This window comes from Lactuca sativa, chromosome 8, assembly GCF_002870075.4.
Source record: "Lactuca sativa cultivar Salinas chromosome 8, Lsat_Salinas_v11, whole genome shotgun sequence".
Classification (NCBI taxonomy): domain Eukaryota; kingdom Viridiplantae; phylum Streptophyta; class Magnoliopsida; order Asterales; family Asteraceae; genus Lactuca; species Lactuca sativa.
This window is the reverse complement of record NC_056630.2, coordinates 101,276,649-101,302,590: the sequence shown is the minus strand read 5'-3', so window position 1 is coordinate 101,302,590 and position 25,942 is coordinate 101,276,649. Positions and strand designations below refer to the sequence as shown.

The 25,942-nt window shown below is 37.4% G+C and overlaps 2 protein-coding genes across 2 annotated transcripts; both read right to left on the bottom strand.

Moving 5' to 3' along the window:
• Positions 1 to 13: 13 nt before the first annotated feature.
• LOC111894822 (preprotein translocase subunit SCY1, chloroplastic) lies at positions 14 to 3,600 on the bottom strand. Its single transcript, XM_023890918.3, has 8 exons — positions 3,324 to 3,600; positions 2,620 to 2,777; positions 2,153 to 2,538; positions 1,757 to 2,056; positions 986 to 1,075; positions 783 to 906; positions 473 to 636; positions 14 to 372 (listed from the first exon to the last, which is right to left on the bottom strand). The coding sequence occupies exons 1-8, from the start codon at positions 3,500 to 3,502 to the stop codon at positions 139 to 141; spliced, it is 1,635 nt and encodes a 544-aa protein (XP_023746686.1). The 5' UTR covers positions 3,503 to 3,600; the 3' UTR covers positions 14 to 138.
• Positions 3,601 to 8,093: 4,493 nt separating this feature from the next.
• Positions 8,094 to 12,503, bottom strand: LOC111894782 (cyclic nucleotide-gated ion channel 17). The gene is made up of 7 exons (XM_023890880.3): positions 11,964 to 12,503; positions 11,086 to 11,665; positions 10,790 to 11,002; positions 10,391 to 10,686; positions 9,773 to 9,884; positions 9,198 to 9,434; positions 8,094 to 9,084 (listed from the first exon to the last, which is right to left on the bottom strand). Exons 1-7 carry the CDS (start codon positions 11,990 to 11,992, stop codon positions 8,362 to 8,364), a joined length of 2,190 nt encoding a protein of 729 aa, XP_023746648.1. The 5' UTR covers positions 11,993 to 12,503; the 3' UTR covers positions 8,094 to 8,361.
• Between the last annotated feature and the right edge of the window lie 13,439 nt (positions 12,504 to 25,942).

The following is a 25,942-nucleotide window of genomic DNA, read 5'->3' as shown; positions in this document are numbered from 1 at the left end:
ACTAGAAAAATCATTGTTGTATGAGCAAAATTAGGGTTTTATGTACATATCAAAATGTAGTACATTAGAAACAAGTACAACACGATATTTAACTTATACAATGTTTAAATAAAAATTACATGTCTCAATGTTTAAAAATTAAAAGGTTATATCTTTATCAATCTCATAGAACTCGATGTTCTTATACTTCTGAGAAATTATCTCCGCTTGAACTTTTCTTGCAGTGTCGGTGGCACAACCAACCAAAATCAAAACCGAAGTACCTGCGAATCCTCGAAAAGCCGTCAAATGTGTCGTTTGTTCCACAACAGCGGGGCCCGCTGCAAGAATCGCCAAAAACACCGACCCTAAAACGGATATCCGACTCAAAACCTAAATCAATCCCAACAAACACTTTTATTTAGTCGAATAACAAAAATATTTAATATTTTCGTGATTATGAAAAAGAAAAAAAAGAAAATTGAGAAATTACCGTTTTGATGAATGCGGCTGTGTTTTTCCCGGGTCGGACAAGTGGAATGGAGGCGCCTTGGCGTTTCAGTTGTTCGCTGACGTCATCGGGGTCCAATTGGAGGAAAGTGTAGTAATAGTTGAAGAATGCGATTAATAAAACGTTTGTTGGGAGATAAAACGCACCTAAAATTATTAAATATAGTTAGATTGGATTGGATTTGCGAATTGAATGGAATCCGTAATTCCAATTCCACCGAAATCCACAAACAAAACATGGGAGATTTTAATTTTTAATTTTAGTCATATTCTAATATTCTAGTATTTCTTACCCCCTGGGGTCAAACCCACAGCGGCATTTTTTAGCACATTTAAACCAGTAAACCGTGCCAGAGTGGCAGGAAGAGCCAAAGATGACGTGGAAAATATAATCGGCATCACTCCTGAACTATTCACCTGACCAAAATGCCCTTGAATTTTTTAATAAAATCATTATCCAGAAAAATAATTTATTTCAAAAAAAAAAAAATCAAACCTTGAATGGCAAATAAGCAGATTTCTGAATCCCTCCTGTTCTACTACTGTATCGTGAAGCATAATTCAGTGGAATCTTTCTTTCAGCTTCCTGAAACAGTTCATAGCCAAAACTATATTATTCATTAATTATAATTATTTTTTTAAGATAAAAACTAAGAGTAAAGTACAAAAATGGTCCCTGTGATTTCTGATTTTTGATGTGTTTAGTCCAAAATCAAAACCTTTTTCAATTTTGGTCCTTATTTCAAACTTTCATGTCGATTTCGCTCCCTTGAACTTGAAATAAGAACCAAAATTGGCAAGTTGCAGAAAGAGCAGCATACTTTACTCTTTTAACCAATATAGATAATGTACTTTAGAGTAAATTACAAAAATGGTCCCCTTGTTTTCTGATTCTTACTGTGTTTAGTCCAAAATCAATATTTTTTTCAATTTTGGTCCTTATTTCAAAATTTCATGTCAATTTTGCTCCTTTGAATTTGAAATAAAGACCAAAATGGTCAAGTTGCAGAAAATAGCAAATGGTCCCCATGCTTTTTATTTTTACCATGTTTAGTCCAAAATTGAAACTTATTTTCAACATTTGGTCCTTATTTCAAGGTTTCTTGTCGATTTTGGTCCCTGAAACCTTAAAATAAAGACCAAAACTTATATAAAAACTTGAAACAGAGATCAAAATCAATATGAAACCTTGAAATAAGGATCAAAAGCTGAAAGAACAGGGACTATTTTTGTAAATTAGTTTGGAAATAGAAAAAGAAAGGATTACCTGAACATAGACGATGCTAAGAACTAGAAGGAAGAAGGAGATGATGATGGCAATTAGGCCAAGATAGTTTCCATCTTGAAAAGCTTCTGCAACTGTTCTTCCAAAAGATGCAGGCAAGTAGGAGATGATGCTTGTAAATATAAGAAGCGATGTGCCATTTCCAAGTTTCAAATCTGTGATTCTTTCACCAATAAATGTTGTAAATACAGATCCAAGTGTTAATAAAACAACAGTAGATATCACCCATTGACTGCTGAAATCATCCACATAAGGTTTAAGAAACAGAGCTTGACCAATCGCCTGATCATGTAAAAAAAAAAAATTAGATTAATACTTTGTAATCTGTTTCGTATGATGGAATGGAATCACAAAAAGGGTAATAATGTAATTTCTTACCTGGACAAGAGCAAATCCAACAGAAGCATAACGAGTATATGCAAGAATTTTCTTTCTTCCTGCTTCGCCTTCTCTCTTTTGAAGTTCTTGTAATTTAGGGTAAATTTGTGTAAGAAGTTGAAACACGATTGACGCATTGATAAATGGGACAATTCCAAGAGAACATATTCCAAGTCGACCAATTCCACCTCCAGAAAACGTATCCAAAGTGCTTAAAATACTATTTTGATCCAAATTTCCAACAAATGCTTCTCTATTCACTCCACCAAGGGGTATATAAATCCCGAGTCTAGATAAAGCCAAAAACCCTAAAAGTTTGAGGAATTTTCCAGGTAATGGCCCTTTGAAAAAGTCGCCAAAATCAATGGATGTGTCCTCTATTGCAGCTGTTGAAAACAAAGAATCATTCATAATTCAGATTGAAAGATTTTGGAAGGAATGGAAAAGTTTATAGAAAAGATTCAAACCTGCTGCTCCTTTAGATGATGGAGATTTTTCGTTTCTTGTACTTGAGCTGCTATCAAATCTTTCTGAAAACAAGCCTAAAACATTTTCCCAAGTGGAATTCAGACCAGGTAATTTACCTGAATTGATACCTAGTGGATCAAAATTAGAGCTCTCACAGCTGAAAATACAAAAAGAATTGTCAAAATACTAGAAAAGCAACCAAAGAATAGATATATTGTCCATGAATTACGTTGTTTTATTAGTCATTTTTGGAAATAAAATGGTTCGATGAATCATACTACATCCATTAATGGTCTACACTAGTAAATTCAAGAGGCGAAAGATCAATTCCCAATGAATTTCTTCGGGCAGGCTTACAGTGATGAGGAGCAAGTGATTTCCAATCGTAATCAAGAACACTAACTTCCCAATCAAATCGAGTTTTGGGAATGACCCATTTGTAGTAACAAAGTGCAACGGTTCAAATCATAATCAAGAACATCAAATTGGCAACGAAATTGAAGTTATTAGAAAAAAAAAAAAGCATGTACGATAAAGCGCAATTTGTTTCTAATCATACTCAACAACACCTGAATTCCCAAAAGAACTGAATTACTGAAAACGCCCATGTGCAGGAAGACATTGCGATTCAGTTAAATGATAAAAATGAGAAATTTACGGTATCTCGAAAGTGAAAACACGAAGAAAGTTCAGTAGCTCATACCTGGTGGATGAAGATAATGAAAAGAGAGCGTTGGGTTTTCCTTGGACAGAAAGTGTTGCTCTGCAAATGGATGAACTGTTTCGAAGATTTCTAGAGGTATGAATCGAATTGCGAGATTGAGTTGGTAAGTTGCAACAAAGAGACCATGAAGATGTAATTTCTCTTCCTGTTATCAACATTATCCCAGCTCCCTATCTTTATCTCTGGCTTTGAGCGGGTTCATACGAACCTTACAAGTTGGGGTTTGCATTTGAAGACGGGGGTGCATTTATTTGACATCAGAGAATAATTTGAGGACAGATTTCTGAAAAATAAATGTTTAGGGGCATCTTGACCAAGTTACAAAAGATGTAAGAGTATATTATAGATTTGGTCCGTTTGGTTTGCTCGAATCTGCACATTTGGTCCATCTTTTTCAAAATTGATATGGTTGGTCCTTGTGGTTTCAAAATCTTGCACCAAAGGTCCTTGAGGCCATTATTGATTTATTGTCTAAGAAGCTTTGTAATGTACATGTGAAATTACAAAAATGCCCCTGTTTTGTCATTTTTGTCATTCTTTGAACATGAGGAACAATTTCTTTCATTTATATGAAAATGATACAAAGAATCCTAAAGTAGGCAACCACTAACCTCTTTCGGATCTCTCTCTACCCTCTCATGCACCATCAACAACACCCTTCATCCCGCTAGCAAGGCTTATTCCTCATCCACCTCCAGCCGCCGAAAGACCTCCTCTGCCTTCCCATCGACTTTCTCCATGACTTTGTCTCTTTTACAGCTGTCATTGTCAATACTACATATTTGTGGCTCGGTCTCTCGTGCCTATGCCTATCTGTGACTTTATCTCTCTGCCTCCTCTTCTCCTATGGTCACCTCTTTCTCTCTATAGGCTTCAAAACTTACTGGCAATGATGGTGGAGATTGCTAAACCTACTTAACTTGCTCCTGTTGATTAACTCAATAAAATAATCCTTACGGGAACCTAAAGTTTTAAATTTTTTTATTTTGTTCTTGCCTTAACTCTGATCTTGTTCTCTAGTCAGAAACAATACATGAAACTCTAATATCTTATTAGAAATGTTAATAACATCATTGAATATTGCCTCCATAATTGTTTCTTTATTGAAGCTTTTATTGTTCTAATTTTGGTTTGAATTATGGTGTGATTCTTGTTTGAATTGTGGTATGATTGTGGTGTGATTATGTCGGTGAAAATAATCTTGGTGTAACTTTGGTTTAATTCTGGTTGAGTTTTTATTGATACTTTGCACTACTAGATCTCGTCGAAAAAGATAAATGGTAGGGAGGGATGGGTGATAGTTGGTGTGTCTAGTGTTTCGGAATACCGTCTCAAATTAATCAAAAAATACCAAACAAATCCATTCAATGCATAAAAGTTTCATTTTCTCACCCTGTGTTTGCTAAAGAAGATGACCGAAAAAGAATATCAGAAACGGGACATAGACCGGGGAAAAGGACGGGGTGATGGTTGGTGGTTGATTGTAGTTTCAAGTGGTGGTGATGCTAACAGAATGTCATGATGGTTGCTTGAGAATAATCTAAAAATAATTAAATGAAAAATAGAAAATGACAAAAAGACAAAATAAAAATAAAAAACATAGGCAAAAATAGTCATTTTTTAAAAAGTAACAACTAAGCTGTTAGAGTTAACGGCCAAAGGACCTCCGGTGCAAGATTTGGAAACTATATGATTCAACCAGCCATATCAAAATTTTAAAATGTTGGACCAAATATGCATATTGGAGCAAACCATAGGGACCACATATATAATTTACTTAAGATGCAATGAATAAACGATAGACAAAAGACTAAACTGCACAAATGGTCCTTGTGGTTTGCTCAAAATTGTCACTTTGGTCTAAAAAAGTTTGGACTAGCATCAAAGGTCCAAAACTTTCACTTTGTTGCGTTTTTGGTCCAATCTATTATGTCCTTTTTCAAAATGACGGATTTACCCCTGCTAATATGATTTTCTTTTTTTTCTTATTTGCTTTTTTGATTTTCAGATTAAAAAAAAATTAAAAATAAATATACATCTAATAATCCACCAAACCCCACCCCACCTCTCTCTCTTTCTATCTCTCTCTCTTACTTCTCTGGAAACCATCTCCATATCGGCGCCCCTTCTCCAATCTCCGATCTCCGCTCCAGCCTCTGATCAACAGTACCGACTATTGCTCCTTCTCTGATTTGGTAAGTCCAATTTTCTTTATCGGGCTACCCCTTCTGATCGATACAGGAATTTTGATTTCTGGAATTGATAAATCACATGGTTCATCTTCTGTTTTGAATCTAAAGATCAATTCGTTTTTTATTTTTGGTTTGGTGTTAAACCTATTTTCTTTTTCTGGTTCAGTAAGCTGATGATTTTTTAATGAAATATATGAAATACATTTTGAGGGGCTTGGCTAACTTCTTTTGAAGAGCAATATGTGGCTCTAATCAAAAATCGAAAGACCATGGCAAATCTCTTATATGTTTTTGTTCTCCTGTGATTCGATTTTGTTTTATGGGGCTGATTAATCGATGACCCCTTTTGACCCCTTATTACATGTATTGTTCTCTACGGTTAAAAAAAGAAAAGAAAGAAGAGACATGTCGTGGCTTCTTGTGTGGGGGCAAGAGAGATTTATGACCAACGAAAACTCGAATTCCAAACATTTAAAGAAACTACTTCTTCTTCAACTCTTGTTGGCAGAAAGAACTACGGAAATTTCCGTTTCAAAAAGAGAAACTTGAAGAAGGAAATTATCTTAAAAGAATTGTTGTGGGCAGTGGCCTTCATCACGATTATCTCTGATTCCTTCATCTCCAATGAAGATCTGGTGAAAAACAGGGGTATGGTGTCTAATTAGTGGTGACGAGCAATTGAGATTAGGGTGTAATGATATGAAGCCAGAGAGAGAGAGAGAGTATTTTATTTATTTATTTCTTTATAAAAAAATTATTAAAGTAAAATAGCAAAAAAAAAAATTATTTTTCTTTTAAACATAAAAGTATTTAAATAAATATAAAACTAAAAAAGAAAAAGTAAGGGCAAAATCGTCATTATGAAAAAGTTCAAAGCAAATTGGACCAAACTCGCAAGAAAATGAAAACTTTGGACCTGTGGTGCCAGTGCAAACTTTTTTGGACCAAAGTGGCAATTTTGAGCAAACCACAAGGACCATTTGTGCAGTTTAGTCTAGACAAAACTGTTTCATGTGGTTTACCACATATTTAACACTAGGGATGAGATTTAGAACCGGAAAACCGGATCGGAACCGGAATCGGAATCGGACCGAAACCGGAACCGTTAAAACCGGAATATATAGAACCGGTTCCGGGTTTAAAAATTGGCTTTATCTGGGTTCCGGGTAATCCGGGTTTGGGTCAATCGGGTCCGGGTAAACCGGGTCTAAAAACCAGAACCACTTTTAGGGCCGGAACCGGTTTTTGTGAAACGTTTAAAAGATGCATATCTCATCCGTTTCAACTCCAATTGACATGCAGTTTTTTCCAACATGTATTTTAGAGTTTGTACATGATTTTAGACTATAAATTTACCATTTTTAGTATTATATTCATTGATTTACAGTCCTCCAAAGTCGAGATATCAAAGCTGGAAGTTTTTAGTTTTTCAGTTTTTTTGTATTCGGTGAAAGTTTACAGTTTGTACATGAGTTTAGACTATAATTTTGTCATTTTTGGTTTAACATTCAATGATTTACAGCCCTCCGAAGTCGGGATATCAAAAATGAAAATTTTCAACTTTTCAGCTATTTGTTTTTGTACTTTGTATTATGCGAAAATGTTAACACATGAAAATCTCATTCGTTTAAAGTCGATTGACATGCGCTTATTTCCAGAGTGTATTTTAGAGTTTGTACATGATTTTAGACTATAATTTTGTTAATTTTGGTTTCATATTCAATGAGTTACAGTCACCCAAAGTCGGGATATAAATATGAAAATATTCAAAGTTCAACCCACTAAGTAGTAAGTAATTACCAAAAAATTTCGGTTTTTCCGGGTTTTCCGGTTCTAAACCCACTTTATCCGGTTCTAACCCACCCACTTTGATGTTTCCGGGTTTTCCGGTTCTAGACCCACTTTACTCGGAACCGTACCCGGAACCGAACCGGAACCGGTTCCTATATACCGGTCCGGTTTCCGGTTCTACAAAATCCCGTTAACCGGTTCCGGGTTTTTCAGGGTCGGTCCATCCGGTCCGGGTTTGGACCCACTTTCATCCCTATTTAACACCATGAGGATAATGTTTGAAACCTATACACCTTTGGTCCTTATGGTTTTATTTTCTTGCTTGGTTAGTGCATGAGAAATATTGAAAGAGTTTATTGCCCTTTTTATTTTGTTTTAAAACTTTTATTTAAATTCTTTTTTACTAAAACTCTCTCTCTCTCTCTCTCTCTCTCTCTCTCTCTCTCTCTCTCTCTCTCTCTCTCTCCTCCTAACCATAAAACCTACCATTACACAACCTATTTTCCATCAAATATCTAACTCTCTTTGTATGTGTACATGTGTGTCAATTTGAAATTGATTTTGTTCAGGAACTAAAAACAAATCTAGATTTTTGGTGACAAGACGGTGTGTGTTTGTTTGTGTGAATTTAAAATCATTTCTAGAACGATTTATGGGCCGAGATGGAGATAAATACACAAGTGGTTTCTCTATTTTGTCTCTATTGTGAGACATGTGTTCATGTAGATGTTCATGAGTGTATGTGCAATTGCATAAACTACCCCTATACGTTTAAAATATACATATACATTCAACATTATCGTTTCTAACTTCAATTTTCAAAATATTTGTGGACTAGAGACATTTTTCCATTAGTATAAACAAACTTCTAGCCGTGAAGAAGCCAAAAGGCTCACTTTCACCTCTACATTTCACTTGCTACTTGCTACAACAACAATACTCATATATTACAAACTTCTATTAAAAGCTTGTTAGCCAATATAACTTCAAAAGATTTCAACCAAAAACAATGTAAACTTGTGATTCATTGTCTTTTAACTAACTTCCGAAAAATCCGGTTCTTCGGGTTTCTGCAACTTAAGCCTATTCGCCATCCCCCTTCTTGTATTCGCCGCAAATCTTGACGCCAAAATCGTCACCCCAAGGTTTGACTTTACTTGACCACCCGCCACATCACCACCACCACCACCCTCTTCTTCTTCTTCACCCTCATGTTCTTCCTCATCCTCACACTCTTGTTCATCGCGGTCAACAAAAGACTCCATGGTCAACAAATTCTTCGCCATCACCCTCCTCTTATACCGCCTCCACGCTGCCTGAATAAAACAAGCCGCCCAAGTCCGCCAATGATGCGAATAATGCCTAAAAGTATGTTGCAACTTCTTACTATGCAATCTTCTAAATTGATTAGCCACAAATTTCAAATCTTCTGCTCTTAACGCAAACGCTTCGACTTCCGTGAGTGATCTAACGGTTCTTGTGGACGATGGTAAGTTGACCGTTGACTTCGGGTGTAGGGCCCACGCGAGAAGCTCTTCACCACAAAAGTCACCCGGTCGCATAATAATCGAATTGAAGAACCCCGTTCTACCTCCATTCGTTGTCGAGCTTTCGAGGCGGCCCCGGATTATGAAAAACATTTCGGTCACGGGGTCGCCTTCGCGGACTATGTACGCGCCTTCCGTGCTTAAAGAGGACACGAGCCGTTCGCAAATTGCATCGAGCAATTGGTCATCCATTTGTGAGAAAAACGGGACCTACCATATCAAAATAATAGCAGTGTACTGAGAATTTCGTATATACCCTTATTAAACATCAAAATTGTCATATTTACCCTTCATAAAAGAAGTTAAAGATTTGGGAAGTATACCCGTCGAACAAGGTCTAGGCATAGGTGGCGTTGAATATCCCTACGAAGATCCGCGGGTAATCCGTTAAGGATAACATCTTCATGGACTCCACGGGTCGCCACCCATTTATATTGAACAAAACGTCGAACACGTTTTCTCAAATCTTCTGGAAGCTGGCGATGCCTCATCCATTCCTCTGTGTCTCTTCGCCTGAGTCTCCATTCCTCAAGTCTCATTGTTAATGACTGCAAGTAGGTCTACATAACACACGACACCACGTATGGAATTAGAGCTAAATGAAACAAATAGCAACGTACTATTGTTAAAGTTACTTAATTTTAGTAATGATCACTAAAATGCCAAAAAAGAGATTTAGAAATAACCCATTAAGGGAATCTTGCATTTTTTTTGGGGATACTAAAAACAATATTTGTTGTAGTTATGGAGGGAGTATTACGTAGTATGAATGTGGACTTATTAATGCATGATTTTTTTTTTTCTTAAAGAGAAAGAATACATAAAATTTGTAAACTTTGAGGGATAGGGTTACTAAATTTACATGACTTAAAAAAAGTAATAATTTGTTTCCACTTACCTGCATATTGCCAATCAAATGTGCAAACAAAACAAGACCAACAATGGCAATGAGTATTGCAAATGATGTCTCCCCTATGAATGTGCTTGTTGACAAGTTTTGCCCATATGAACTGGAAAACAACATAAAATCAGATGCACCAAATAATTAGTTATTACTATTATACCCCACATCTAAAGAATGGTTTCAATTTCAAAATGTCAAACTTCCAAGATTATACTTAAGCATATTGGTAGACCTCCAATCAAGTTTATTTATGCTAGAACTAGAAGAAGAGAGAATTAAGAAGAACTACTATCCTTTATGTTAGTGAGGGGCAAAAAAGTCTTTCCCTGTTATGAGTGAAACTAAGGGAGAGATCTAGCCTCTCGATAGCTAGGAGACTATCTTGTAATCATTCGATTTGTTTTTCAATCATTTGATTCAATTCTAAGAAGTAGCCACCTAATAACATTGTACTTTTAACTTTTTTTTTCTTATTAGCACATTATACTTTGAAAAAGTCACACAATTATAACAAAAGTAGGATGCAATAATAAACAAATCAACAAAAGTACATTGTTGTTTCTTGCATCTAACCCAAATAAACAATCAAATAAACTTAAAAGAAACACATACCTTAATTGTTGTAATCCCCACCACAAACAATAGAAGTACTTATGAAAAATACTTGAGGAAATCACATTTTTCTGAACTGCATTTTGGAATATTCCATACTTAAAAGGCAAATCATCATCACCTGTACACCCCTTAAAAACATTTGTCACTTCTGCCCATTTTTTTCTCTCAATATCATTGATTGTGCTACAATCAAGATAACTAGCTTTACATAATTCTTTTTCATCATTGCAAATAGATTTCCAACATGACAGGTGTCGATCAATCGATAACAAATACCATGCTGCCCCCAATACCTAATTATGAGAAAATCAATAAATTGTTATTATTTATAAAAAAAAAAGGGTATATACTATTATACTATTATACTATATACAAATATAGAATTATTATACATACATGACTAGCCAACATGTATAACATTAAGTTATATGCAGCTCCTGCCCAAGCTGTTTTTGTTACAACTCCAGTTGCTTTGACTAACTCAGAACTTAAAGGAAAGATTAAATATAATCTTGGAATATATTGTAAAAGAACAATCAAAGCAAGGGCATTGTTATTGTGATTGGCTTTTGAGTTTCTTGTTGCAGGTATAATGAACCATATAACAATCTGCACAAAATAACAAAACACATCAAGAATGTAAAAAAGAAAAAGAATTGTTACAATTTTGTTATAATTTTGTTACAAAGTACCTGAGGAAGAGGAAGAGTTGCAATTAGATCAATGAAGAAATCGGTTCTAATATATCTTTTAGCAATCTTTTTAGGATCCATAACAAGTTCACCCCTTCCAAACACACGTGAGCTAGGGGCAATATAAGCTGTTCTAAACTTAATTGCAACATGCAACATGTAAAACAAATCTGCTAATGTCCGAAAAGCAGTCACAACAATTCGGAGATTTAAATCTGTTTTCACACACCAAGAATCTTGATTTTCAACTATTCCAGGTAGATAAAAGTATAATGGATCGATAAATAATGCCAACAAGCATGAGACTATGAAAATTCGGTTCCATTGTAATACAATCTCACTACCAGGATCAAGTATTCGTTTCTGCCATGGCTCATGATCTTCAGGGAATAAGTTGCTTGTTGTTGTTGTTGTTGTTGTTGGTCCATGTTTAGGGTTTGTGGGGACATTGAGTTTTCCCCTGACTGGTAATTTTAGCAGGGTGGATTGACCATTGTACCCTGAAGATGATTTTTCAAGGTGTAAAGGCTCGGTTTTTCCCCATATAACATCGTTCTTTTGCTTGCCATTAGCATAAAACCTGCAAATATGATCATGAATCGGGTTTTAATTGAAGTTATTTGAATCTATTTGTTGCTAGGCATAAAAACAAACACTTGGCTGGCAACCAATGAACACCACGTTAAACCATACAAAAAGCAGATTTGTTGTATCATGATTCATGCATCTTTTCGTTTCGTAAATCTGAGTAAATTAAACGAGAATTGTAACAGAAGATCGAATTCTGAAGAGAACCAACTTCGTTTTCTCGTTGATAGGATTGAAATTCCAAATATATGGGAAGGAAAGAAAAAGAAGGGATTAGATCAAGCACCAACCTGACAAGCTTCTCCTTGTTTAGCTCCATGGGAGCTTGAGCTCAAGATTTAAGACTAATAGTCAGCCGCCAGTCACGAGTCACCACAGACGATTGAAAAATGATAAATACATACTCATACAGAAACGAAGATCATCGTTGAAACAGAAGAAGAAGCAACGAAGCTCTAGAAATACCAACAACCAGCAGAAAAAAAAATATTGAAAAAAAGGGGAAAAACCCTAATCGAATCACTGTATGTATTGTAGGTAAATCTTCATTGGTTTTGGGGAAACTTCAGAAACGGGGAAAGAGTGAAAGTGACGATCGATGAGCGAGCAATTATTGAGTGAGATGGGTAATGGATTTGTTTCCGGAAATCGTAAAATATGGTAGGAATTTAAGAATAATCGGTTGTTAAAGACACATTCTAGGAATGTTAAAAGGGTATAATCCGATGTGATTAAAGAAAGCAAATAACGAATTCTTACCGATAATTTGACACAAGAAGCAGTGTGATTTGTGGGAAAGGTAAAGTAGAAAGGTGAAAGAGCATTAAAGAATAAAGATTTCGAAAATGGTGTCTGAATCACGAGTAAACCAGTGTGATAGCAAGTGAACAGTGGGCCCAGTCATCGTTGTTGACCCACGAGTCACGACACTATAAGTTAAGGGAATTTTCTGATTTAATAATTCTTCAATTTGTAATGTTTACAATTTTATATCATTGTATTAGTAATGTCTTATTTATGTCTAATTAATTAATGTGAACACTCAATTTTTCAACAAAGACTATGATTAGAATAAACCATTTGTAATATATTAATCATTTCATGTTCATTTGATCATTGGATCTTATTTTTCGTGGCCAAACTCAAAATAGTTCTAACTTGTTTTTCTTGTGAGTGATACAGGTCCAGTTAGAGGGATCTAGAAATTTTTTAATACGCAGCAAAATAAAGTTCCAAAAGTGTTAGAAAAAAGTTAAATTGAACAAAGTTAAATTGAACGGTTGGTGATTATGTAAGGGGCTGTTTGTTTTTCCTTTTAATAATTTCATTAAGAGGTTAGCTCTGGATCAATATTTGGTTGAAGCTCTTTTAAAAAATGGTATGGATCGTAAAGAGGTCAGAAGGAGTAAAAAAAACTTTTAATACCCTTGCCCTAACATAACACGTCTGCCTCTTTTGTTCTTTCTCCCCCGCTACGCATCGAACCCTCCTCCATCATTCTCCCTTTTCTCAGGCATAGACCACTTCCCCATGCCAGCCTCAGGCGTTGGCAGTCTTGCTAGCCTCCGACTTCATCGTCGCCTCCTCTTGCCACCCTCCGGCAGCGCTGCTCCATTCCGCCTTCGTCATCTCCTTCCTCGCCTCCTCCCTCTTATCTTATCTGGTAAGTTTTTTATAATTGTTTTTTTGCTCGAAATTAATGTTTGTATCGTGTTCTTGTTGTTCGATTTTGGATGAAATTGGTGCTTTGATTGTGTTCTTGTTGCCCTATTTTTTGTGGTTTGTATGAAATTGATTTTTGTGTTCTGTTCTTGTTGTTCTTCATAATTTCGTTGAGTTGTTGTATGAAGTTTATGATATGGGTTGATATTCTCTTTACCCAATCTTCCATTGTTGGCGTTTGTAAGGGGAGCAAGTATTGTGAGAGTACATTGCAATAAATGGTGAAGTATTTGGGGATTTGATGTCACTACAGGTTAATACCGAGAGGATGTCAAAAACAGCCACAATGATCCTCTTTTTTTGGAAAATTTTGTGAGATATTGTTATAAATTTGTTATATTATGATATAAGGATCCATATATAACAAATTTGGATGTTTATATGATGTCTAATGTTTAATTTGGATAATTTATGATGTTTAATTTGTATGTAAAAATTAGTTTAGAGGGTTAAAATGGCATTAAGATGTAGGGATTCAGATGCCTAAACAAACATCAATTTTTATCATCCAGATATGAATCATCTAGATGCTACCAAATAGCCCCTAAGCCTTTTTGTTTATTATCTTTTAATTAGACCTAATCACTACCGTTAATTTACAAGTAGTCAACTACTGTGACAACCCGAAATTTCTATCTTGTACAAACCATTCATTTCAATCAAAGTCAAACTCGTTTTTGCTAACTTTTAGCACTGTTTAGAGTCTGTTTGAGCATTCTGAGCTTAGTACATCAAAGGAATCAGTGTTTGGATTTGTCAGTTAAAGTTCCAAACCATCTAGCAAACCGTAAACCTCCTCAAAAGGAGTTTATGGTTAGGACTTTAGAGCTTACGGTCATGGTGACCGTAAACTCCATGTTATATATATGACACTTAGTCATTTTTCAATCACTTTTACAATTCCAAGCCTAGAACTTGATTTCTCTCCCAATGATCATAAACTTTTGCTTCCAAATCTTCAAGAACAAGTAAGTGATTCTTTCTTTGTGTGTTAGATCCTTCCTAAATCCATGTTTCACTCTTGATTCATCCAAGGATTTCATCTTTTATCTAGATCATCAAAGTTTCTCAAGAACACGGTTGTGTTTTGGATTGAAAACACCTTCCTTGCCTTCAAAACCGTAAGTATCATCCTCCTTTACATTTATCTAGTTAGGATCCTTCATTTTGGACTTAAGATCATCACTCTTCACGTGAACAAAAGAGTTTACGGTTCTATGAATCTTCATAGACCGTAAACCCTTATAAAGGGTGTTCTTATAGCCTTTACCCTTCCTAAGGCTAAGCATGGTCCCTAGAATCCGATGCCTTTGATTGAAGCCCTTGAAAACCATCATTTGTGAAAGATTTGGTGAGTTTGCGGTTGAATCTCCTTAGACCGTGAACTCCATGACCATAAGGTCATTAGACCGTGAACTCCATGACCGTAAGGTCATTAGACCGTGAACCCAAGACCCGTAAACTCCAAGGACCGTGAACACTTGGACTGTGAACTCCCTTTTGGTCATGCCTCTTTGGACCGTAAACTTAATAGGGTGGCCATACACCCTAGTTATGCAATCATATGTGATTGTATCCCTTCAATATAAGAGTTTCCTAGTCTATTAGGGTGTTATCCCCGATAATTAGTTGTTTATACACTAATCAAATACACATACATGTCATTATATGTTTATTAGGATCTTTGTGTGCTCAAGGTTTCACCTGACACTCTACATCCTTTTTTCAAACATACTTCCGTACCACTCACTATAGGTGAGTTCATACCCCTTAATATATCTTTTAAATGATTTTAAATGCTTTTATGGGGGGGGGGGGATACAAGTTGAAACATTATAGTTATTATATCAATCACATGTGATTAATTACTATCAAACAAATGGATTTGCTGTACTTTTAGCTGTTTTGTCAAACAACTACTTCAAAATGTTTATCAAACTCTTTTATATGTTAAACTCTTTATCAAACTTGTTCTTACATGACAAACCTTTTCCTTTGACTCTTTTAAACTTATATATTGTTAAAACCATGTCTAATGCATGTATAGTTATATAAGTAAGGTTGGAAGGACTTAGGACTGATAACACGCTTTATTTCATGTTCCTTGTTTGGTTGTGGACTTAGAGTACCCTGTTGTTTGTCTGAGTTTCGTTTGATCCTTAGTTATATATTATGTATATATGTATAGACATAAAAGCTTTTATCTCAGTTCAATACACTCAGTTATACAAACAACTCTACTAGTAAACTATAATAGGTATAGTTTAGGAAGACACCACTCATTACTTCTAGACTCTAATACAATGAAACATACAAAGAGTCAGTTCATACATGAGTCAATACATGCTATTATGAGAAACTAAGAGAACATACTACTATGAGAAACTAAGAGAACATACTATTATGAGAAACTAAGAGAACATACTATTATGAGAAACTAAGAGAACATACTATAATGAGAAACGATACATACTATACACTATACAAGAGAACATACTATGATGAGAAACAAAGAGAACACACTACATACTAGACAGAGAGAACATACATTACACTAGTACATACAATACATATACAAGAATACTATAACATAGATGTGAACCATTATTTCGGGGCATGGCATCATTGCCATGGCTCGTTTTGTATCCAGAGTCTCCTGGAGGGAGTGCGTGAATTTGTGTATAAATCTATACTGGGTTGACTATCCTACACCTTGTTGTTCGCTACAGTGAGACTTGCAAGTCTACGGGTGCCAAATGTCATTTCTTCCGACGTATTTCATCGTCGTGTTATTAGTCGATAGTATGGTGCAATCATATCACATTATACCTTAAATAACAATTGGTTCGAGGTAGTTGGTACAGCAGTAGTTACTATAATACAACACTACAGTACTTTATTATTTCCCCATTGCATTCACATTGTGATCTTCTCACATAAACGGTAATGTAAAACTATATTTTTGGTTAATGATAGTCACACTTGGGAAAACACACACTCTTACAAGAAACAAACATACAAAACATTTGATGCCTTGGTAGAAGGCTACGTTTAGTAGAAAGTATAGGATTTTCTAGGAGATACAAACATTTACTACAAACACCTACAAACTTATACATCAAACACTTACAAACATTTTCATACAAACAATGACACTAAAATGCTTATGAACTCACCAGCTTTAAAGCTGATAAACTCTTTCAAAATAACTTGTATTCTCAGGTCATCAGTAGACAGGTACCGATTCCAGGTTTTGAGAAGATGGAGCTCGTTCGAGACTCATCTCTTATTTTGATTTATATTTTTGGTGTCTTATAAACTTCATAGAACACACTTGTATTAAATTATATTATTAATGCAATGGGTGATGTTGTTGCTTGTTTACTACTATGTTGATACTGTACATGACGTCCTCCGCCCCCGAACGTTTCCGTCGTTCCGGTTTTGGGGTGTGACAACTACCATCACCACTTAAACCACAACCATAACCATAATGTAACGACCCAAATTTTCAAAAGAAAATTTTTCATTTTTAAATTATCAAAACATTTCTAAGTATCCATAAAATCTCAAAAACAATTGTTTTCAAATTTATACATCAACAAACTTTATTTCAAATATCAGAGTGTCCCAAAAGAAAAACGTCTATGAGAGTGCATGTCGCGCCATCAACCCTTGTCTTTGCCCTTAGGCTCAGAAGTACCTAAAACAATCAACAAATTGTAAGCTAATGCTTAGTGAGTTCCCCCGAGCATACCCCACACTACCCACATAATCACATAATCATATTAGCTATAAAATCTACATAAACCACATAAGTCATGCATACAACATATAGGGATGTCGTGGGTAGGGCTGACAATTCTCGACATAACCCGCGACACGACACGAAATAAATGGGTTTGGGTTGAGTTTTTCAACCCGCCAACCTGCCAACCCGTTTATTAAACGGGTCATATATAGGTTTCTCAAAAAATAAACGGGTTGACCTGCCAACCCGTTTATATTCTTAATAAAAAAATTATTTTATTTTTAAATGTATTTATGTATCAAGTATTAATATTTAATAAGTATTATATAATATATATCATTGATTCATAGACCATTTGAATGTTTTGACATTTTGACTCGTGGTGGATGGTCAAAGGTCATAAGTCGTGAACTATAAGGCTAAGTCTGTAACATGTTTCTATGAATGTTTTTAATTTTCATTTGGATTTTTAAGACTTAAATGTCTAAAATTTGGACCCACGAACCCGCCAACCTGTAAACCCATATAAATAAATGGGTCGTGTTTGGATTGGCATATTTTGAACCGCCAACCCACCAACCCACGACACACCAACCCGAACACGACACGATTGCCAGGCCTAGTCGTGGGCTCGTCCCTAGGGTCTTACTCCAGGATGTCATGGGCTCCCCACTAGTCTTACACCTAAGTGTCATGAGCTCTCCCATGGTCTTTAATAGGAAAGCCATGGGCTCTCCACATGGTCTTACATTCGAGTTCCATGGGCTCTCCCATTGTCATTAGTAAGAAAGCCATGGGCTCTCCACATAGTTTTACATCCAAGTGTCATGGGCTCTCCCATGGTCTTCCATACAAGCGTACCACATATACAACTAGCATACTTCCTAGCACATAACCAACTATCATGTCTCATAATATAACTTCAGCTAGTGTACCACATATCATAAAATGGGTCATCCTTGGTGCCTTCGACCTATTGGTATGGTGAGAAGACTCACCTCTCAAGAATGTTGAACTGCTAAGATCGGATAAGTCCCAACGCACAAATCCAACTCAAGTGCCTATAACCATCATGTGAATAACTCGTCAAATCCCTGAGTACCATAAATCCCTCAAAGTCAACCCTAGTCAAAGTCAAGGTCAACAGTCAAGTTCAACGGTTCCTGTTGACCTCAACTCGTCGAGTGCATCCAGCAACTCGCCGAGCTACCTGAGTAACTCTTCAACTCGCCGAGTTACCAGAGTAACTTGTCAAGTTCCTTAATGTCCAGAAGACCGAAAATTTATATAGGCTGAAAACTCTAATCCTTTACCGAAATCGTTTAGAATCCCAAAAACGGGTAAACCCTACCCGACTTATCGATTTGGCTAAGGGACTCGTCGAGTCCCTTCAGTCCTTTTTGTGTTCAGACATTTTTAAGCTACCCCAAAACTCCAAATTGCAGATCTAGCCTCCAAGGGCATGGTTTCCACGTAAAGTTGCAAACTTTACGTGCATGCAAGCTCTTAAATGCCAAAACCAAGCTAAGGGAGGGGTTTCATTTTTGCTTTTAAAATGATTTCAGAGTAATCCTTTGATTTAAAGAGTTGCAGAATTCGTTCCCAAAACAAAATATGATAAAATACGATTTACCAAAGCATTTCTTAAAGAAATGTATTTTTCATTATATTACAATACTCGGGATGTCATGTTCCGATAAACAGACCAAAAGCATAAACATTTCAATACGAAACTTACAATAGTTATTTACAACAACAGGTCTATAATCCAAAAATAACTTGACAAATCATCCAACTTATGCTCTGGCGCCACTACCTATAATACAAAGAAACTGAGTGGGTCAGGCTTGGGAGCCTGGTGAGCATATAGGGTTTTCAACCCACAATAAATAATTATATTTAATTCCACCAACCAACAATAACCCAATTACCCATTCCCGTTATTCTCACTTTACGTCCCTAAGACAACTAACATAAGGGACCTAGTCTAAGAATATTTCTTCGGGGCGACAACACATGCTTCGGGGGTTCCTCAGCAATATAAGTCAAATAAGGCAACCATGAGGGGGATGGAGTACAGCGAATGAACACCCAAGTTCATTAACACCTACAGGTGGCGAGCCTACTAGCGTTCCACAGGACTGTCTAGAAAAGTCTGTGGTGCTAGATGACTAAATCAAAAACAACATCAAGGCCTCTCATCTGTTTATCACACATCAACTATCTACCCATGTTCTACCCAACATATTAGTAGATAAAAATATATATTTTTATACATAGTTTAAACCAGTATAGCATGTTCAATCAATACATATTCCACATAACAGATGAGGCACACACACATAACACGTATTTCATAGAGAATAAATCAGATCCATGAGATAGAAGAAAGTGAATATACATTCACACATATAACAAGAAAATATACACATAACACGTATTTTATATAAAATACTTCATAATTATGCATTAGAAGAAAGTAACCACACATTCACTTGATCAGAAGATGATCGAACATCACTACGGCTTGTAGAAATAGTATTCTTCGGCAGATCTGGAAGATCTTCACAAAAACCGGACTCCTCGCGGGCAGAGCTTCGGCTCGGGAATTGCACTTCTCGGGATCTTCGGGGCCTCGGGACTTGCTTCGGGGATCGGGAATGATACCGAGGCTTTGGGATAATTCTTGCACGAAAAACGATGCAAAAACACGAGAGAAAGGGAAGAAATGAGCAAAAGGATCGGCTGTCCTCGACATCCTTTTATAGGGGGCTGGAACTTTGATTTACGTTGGGCGTAATATGAAATTACGCTGGACGTAATGAGGATAGGGTCGCTGACTCCCCCACTTCGGATAATATCGGTATTTTATATTTAAATTAAATATCGAAAATATTTAATAAACTTCAAAAATTCATATCTTCCTCATACGAACTCCGTTTTCGACGTTCTTTATATCCACGCGTAAGTGAGACTACGCTCTACAACTTTCATTTAGACTCCGTCGGCTAATTTTGAATTTATTTTTATTATTTATTTTTAGTAGGCCGGGACAGGAAAACTCTGTTATAAAATCATAACTTCTTCATCCGACGTCCGTTTTCGCCTATCTTTTCATTGTTTCACTAGAATTAACGAGATATTCAATTCTCATTTAGATTGTTTCGGCTAAAAATCGCTCGATCTCAAATCGAGTATTCGGGCTGCATACTGCTAAGTCGAAACTTCGAAAAATCATAACTTCCTCATACGAAGTCAGATTTGGGAGTTCTTTTTATGCACACTCTCGGTTTAACGAACTATACGACTTTCATTTAGATCACTAAGGCTAAATATCGCTCTAACGTAAATTTCACTTTTTACGTCATTCAGCGTTGCCGGTTCTGTCGCGAAACTTCGACAGGTCATAACTTCTTCGTTATAACTCGGATTTCGGCATTCTTTATATCTTCGGAATCCTTGTTTCGACCACTACATCTTTATGCGAAGATATCGGGCTTATCTCACACTTTAAATTTGACGCTTATTTTATTCTTAATTCATTAAATTATAATAATTAAGAAAATAAACACATAATTCACATAATTCACATAATTCACATAATACTCAAATATTTCATCATTAATACTCCAAAAAGAGTTACAAGGGTTAACCTAGACTATTACATCAATGATAATGCCTAGCCTGGAAACGCGGGCGTTACAATTCTCTTCCCCTTAGGATGATTCCGTCCCCGGAATCACACATCAGCAAACAAATGCGGATAGCGACTCAACATGTCACCCTCCGTTTCCCAAGTGAGATTTGGCCCATTCGAATGTTTCCAACGGACAAGCAGTAATTCGACCATCTTGCGTCGAAGCTTCTTAGTCTTTCGGTCAGCAATTGCCTCTGGTTCTTCAATTAACCTCTTGTTTTCATCAATTCTTAATTCAGAAATTGGAATTATATCAGGAACTTCTCCCGTGAACTTCCTCAAATAACACACATGGAAAGTGTTATGAATTCCATTCAGTTCTTCGAGTAATTCAAGCTTGTAAGCTTGGTTCCCAATTCTCTGAAGAACTTTAAACGGTCCAATAAACCTTGGACTCAACTTTCCCCTTTTACCAAATCTTATAAGTCCCTTCCACGGTGAGAATTTAAGCAAAACCGAATATCCAACCTCAAAAGTCATCGGTCTTCGCTTCTTGTCAGCATAGCTCTTTTGACGATCCTGAGCTGCTAACATTCTTTCTCTAATTATTTTCAACTTTTCAGCGGTTTGATGGACCATCTCGGGCCCCATAAACTGCTTTTCCCCAGCCTTAAGCCAACAAGACGACGTACGACACTTATGTCCATACAAAGCTTGATAAGGTGCCATCTTTATGCTCGAGTGGAAACTATTATTGTAGGAAAATTCTACCAAAGGTAAATGTTCATCCTAGTTACCTAGGAATTCCAGGGTACATGCTCTCAGCATATCTTCAAGTGTTTGTATCGTTCTTTCGCTCTGACCGTCAGTCTGTGGATGGTAAGTTGTACTTAAACACAACTTGGTACCCATTTCCTCTTGTAGACTTTTCCAAAACCTTGAGGTGAAACGGTTGTCACGATCTGACACAATCGTTAATGGGACACCGTGAAGCCTCACAATTTCCTTCACATAAGAATTCGCAAGCTTATCCATAGACCATTTCTCCTTGGCTGCTGCTATGAAATGTGCACTCTTAGTGAATCGATAAACGACCACCCAAATCATGTCGTGACCATTCTTTGTTCGGGGTAGTTTAGTGACAAAATCCATAGCAATGTCTTCCCATTTACCCATAGGCACAGGTAAACGCTCTAAACTCCCATATGGTTTTTGATGTTGTGTCTTGACTCTTGCACAAGTCACACACTCGGCCACATACTTTGCAACATCAAGCTTCATCGTCGGCCACCAGTAGTAGGGTTTCAGGTCCCTATACATTTTAGTACTGCCAGGATGAATCGAGTACATGGTTTTGTGAGCTTCTTCCATCAGAAGATCTCCAATTCCTCCTGACTTAGGTACCCAAATACGATCTTGGAATACCTTCAGTCCATGACCGTTTGTACCAAACACCAACGTTTTGCCCAAACGTTCCTCCTTTCGGTCATTTTTCTCAGAATCTTCTTCTTAAGCTTTCTTTATACTCTCCACAATTGTAGAGACAACTTCAATTCTCAACGCTCTTGGCCTCTTTCTTTCAAGATTGACTTTCTGACTGAGAGCATCAGCGACAACATTAGCTTTACCGGGATGGTAAAGTATCTCACAATCGTAGTCCTTGAGTAAATCCAGCCAGCGTCGTTGCCTCATATTCAATTCTTTCTGATTAAAGAGATATTGGAGACTCTTATGATCAGTGAAAATTTTGCACTTCGTGCCATAGAGGTAATGCCTCCATATTTTCAGAGTGAAAACTACGACTGCCAACTCCAAATCGTGAGTAGGGTAGTTCTTTTCATTCTCTTTCAACTGTCGAGACACATATGCTATCACCTTTTCTCTTTGGGTCAAAACACAACCCAATCCAACCCCAGACGCATCGCTATAAACAGTGAAGTCTTCAACTCCATCGGGTAGAGAAAGTATCGGTGCCTCACATAGTTTCTTCTTTAGCTTCTCGAATGCTTCTTTATGCTTATCACTCCAAGCATAAGTAACTCATTTGTGGGTCAAAGCTGTTAATGGAGTAGCAATCGAAGAAAAGCCTTGGATAAACCTTCGGTAATATCCGGCTAATCCTAAAAAGCTTCAGATCTCCGTGGGACTTTTTGGTTGTTCCCACTTCATCACAGCTTCAATCTTTGCTGGATCAACCATTATCCCTTCCTGGTTGACCACGTGACCCAAGAATTGGACTTCACGAATCCAAAAATCACATTTGGAGAACTTTGCATACATCTTCTCCTTCTTCAAGACTTCTAACACTTCTCGCAAGTGTCTGCCATGCTCCTCTTGGCTTTTCGAGTAAATCAGAATGTCATCTATGAACACTATCACAGATTTATCAAGGAACGGATTACAAACCCTATTCATTAAATCCATGAATGCTACTGGAGCATTGGTTAGTCCAAACGACATAACCAAGAACTTGTAGTGTCCGTATCTAGTTCTGAATGCAGTCTTCTCGATATCTTGTTCTCTTACCTTCAGCTGATGATACTGTAACATCCCGAAATATCAAGAGTAGAGTAGAAGGGCTAAAAGAGTAAATTAGGAAAGAGTGACTCGGCGAGTCCATGGGTGGACTCGGCGAGTAGAGTCGCGACTGGGTCTCGTGTTAAGTAGCCGACTCGGCGAGTCAGTAAGATGGACTCGGCGAGTAGGCGCTGAGTGGAGAAAACCCTAATTCTCGGGTTTGAGCCCTATATAAAGATCATTATGTTTTCCTCCCAGCCTTTTTGTTCCCCCTTAAGTTCCAGAAACCCTAAAATTGTGGAGAAGCACCATTGTTGAGCAATTTGGAGCTTGAAGAGGTGGTTGTTGAAGAGATTCCAAAGAAGAAGAGGCTTGGATCAAAGGGCTTTGCAAGGATTCGGGATAATCTTCTCCTGGAGCTTCCTTTTGAGGTATCTTTCCATTGTTTGAGCTGCTATTGTCTAGATTCTTCATTTTGGGGGTGTTGAGATCATATCCTTTGGATGTATTGGAGTTTAGAGGCTAGATCTGAGGTTGCTACCTCAGATCTGGGATGGAGAAGAGTTAGAATGCATGAAAGTCCCTGTGTTGAGTGTTGGATGAAGCTATCTTGTCCCAAACCTTAGCCCTAATGTGCAAAATGCATAGATCTCTTTGGATTCACGTAAAGTTTGCCACTTTACGTGATGAATGAGTTGTAGGAGGCTAGATCTATGTTTTGGAGCAATTGTATGGCCTGGAGTGCTTCTTTATGGATTCAGACCGGTGGTACTCGGCGAGTCACATGGGTGGACTCGACGAGTTGCTTGAAAATTGCCTGGAACTCGGCGAGTTGTATGAACAACTCGGCGAGTAGGTTGAAGATAGCCTTAGACTCGGCGAGTCTGTTCTTGGGCTCGACAAGTCTTGTCGAAGAGTCCCAATATTTTCTGGTCGAGTCGAGAATCGGTGAGTCAAGGGATGACTCGGTGAGTGGTGTGCGAGTGGACTCAGAGTTGTTGAACTCAACGAGTCTCGGGGTGACTCGGCGAGTTAGGTCGCGGATTGAGTGAAGTTCTGATTATGGGAACTCGGCGAGTCATAGGGTTGACTCGGCGAGTAGGGTCAGTCAAGGGTTGACATTGACCTTGTCTTTGACCAAGGGTTGACCAGTGGTTTCCAGGAGCATTTTGGTAATTGTTGATTGTTGTTTTGAGTTCAGTGCATTGGCGGTTGTCCAGTGGTAGAGATCGTATCAGTGATCGGAGCAGTTCGGGTTATCTGTTCAGTCGGCAGTTTCGAGGTGAGTTATCCTCACTATATCAACAGGGTCTAAGGCACCAAGGCCGGCCCTTATCGGATTGAGATCCGGGTAGTTGTTATTATGTTATTGCTTTGATATGTTTGCATCCTGTGAGTTAGGATGGTATATGCTAGAGACCTGATTGAGATCGGTATCCTGAGAGATAGGGTGATGCTATGCTAGTGACCTGTTAGGTCGGTATCCTAGATAGGATGATGATATGCTATGTGATCTGTTTGATCTGCTTGTTGACTGTGAATTGCTATATGATTGTATGTATATGTGCACATGGTTGTTTGGACTGGAGTTGGATTGAGGCGGGTCCTGCTGTGTGCGGTAGGCCAAGATACCCAGGGCGTACCAGTTGTCCCGAAGGCCCAGCGAGCGGTCCGGATAGGCTGTAGGCCCGAAAGGGCGGACCAGACGTGCCGAAGGCTCGGAGAGTGGACCAGATAGACTGAAGGCCCAGTGCGGGCGGACCATTCATACTGTAGACTCAGAGAGTGGACCAGGTGGATTGAAGGCCCGGGACCGGGCGGACCAATCACACTGTAGACTCGATGTATGTGGATTGTAACGCCTGTGTTTTCGGGCTTGCCACTTTTAGCAATGTAATAGTCTAGGTTAACCTTTGTAACCCAATTTGAAATAATAATAATGTATTATTTGAGTATTATGTGTTTTGTGCTTAATTGCTTAATTATGTGGTTTGATTAATTAAGAATAAAAATAAGCGTCGAAATTTAAGTTTAAAATAAACTTGATATCGTTGGATAAAGTTGTAGTGGTCGAAACAAGGATTCCGAAGATATAAAGAATGCCGAAATCCGAGTCTTAACGAAGAAGTTATGAGCTGTCGAAATTTTACGGCAAAACCGGCACGGCACCGGGAAGCGTAAATAGTGAATTTACGATAGAGCGAGATTTAGCCTTATCAATCTAAACAAAAGTTGTAGAATATGTTAAGATAAGAGCGTCAATAAAAAGAACGCCCAAATCTGACTTCGTATGAGGAAGTTATGATTTTTCTAAGATTCGGCTTAGCAGTGCACGACCCGAAACTCGAATTTTAGTTCGAGCGGTTTTTGGCTTACGCGACCTAAATGAGAGTTGAAGGTCTCATTAATAGGAACTCAACGGTAAAAATATGGACGAAAACGGAGTTCGTATGAAGGAGTTACGAATTCTTCGCGGTCATTTAACAGTCTAAACTCCTCCTACTGTTAAATTTGAGATCGGTCAAGATTTAGCCGACGGAGTCTAAATGAAAGTTGTAGATCTTGATTTTACCTACGTGTGGATATAAAGAACGTCAAAAACGGAGCTCGTATGCGAGAGTTATGATTTTTCTAAGTTCGAA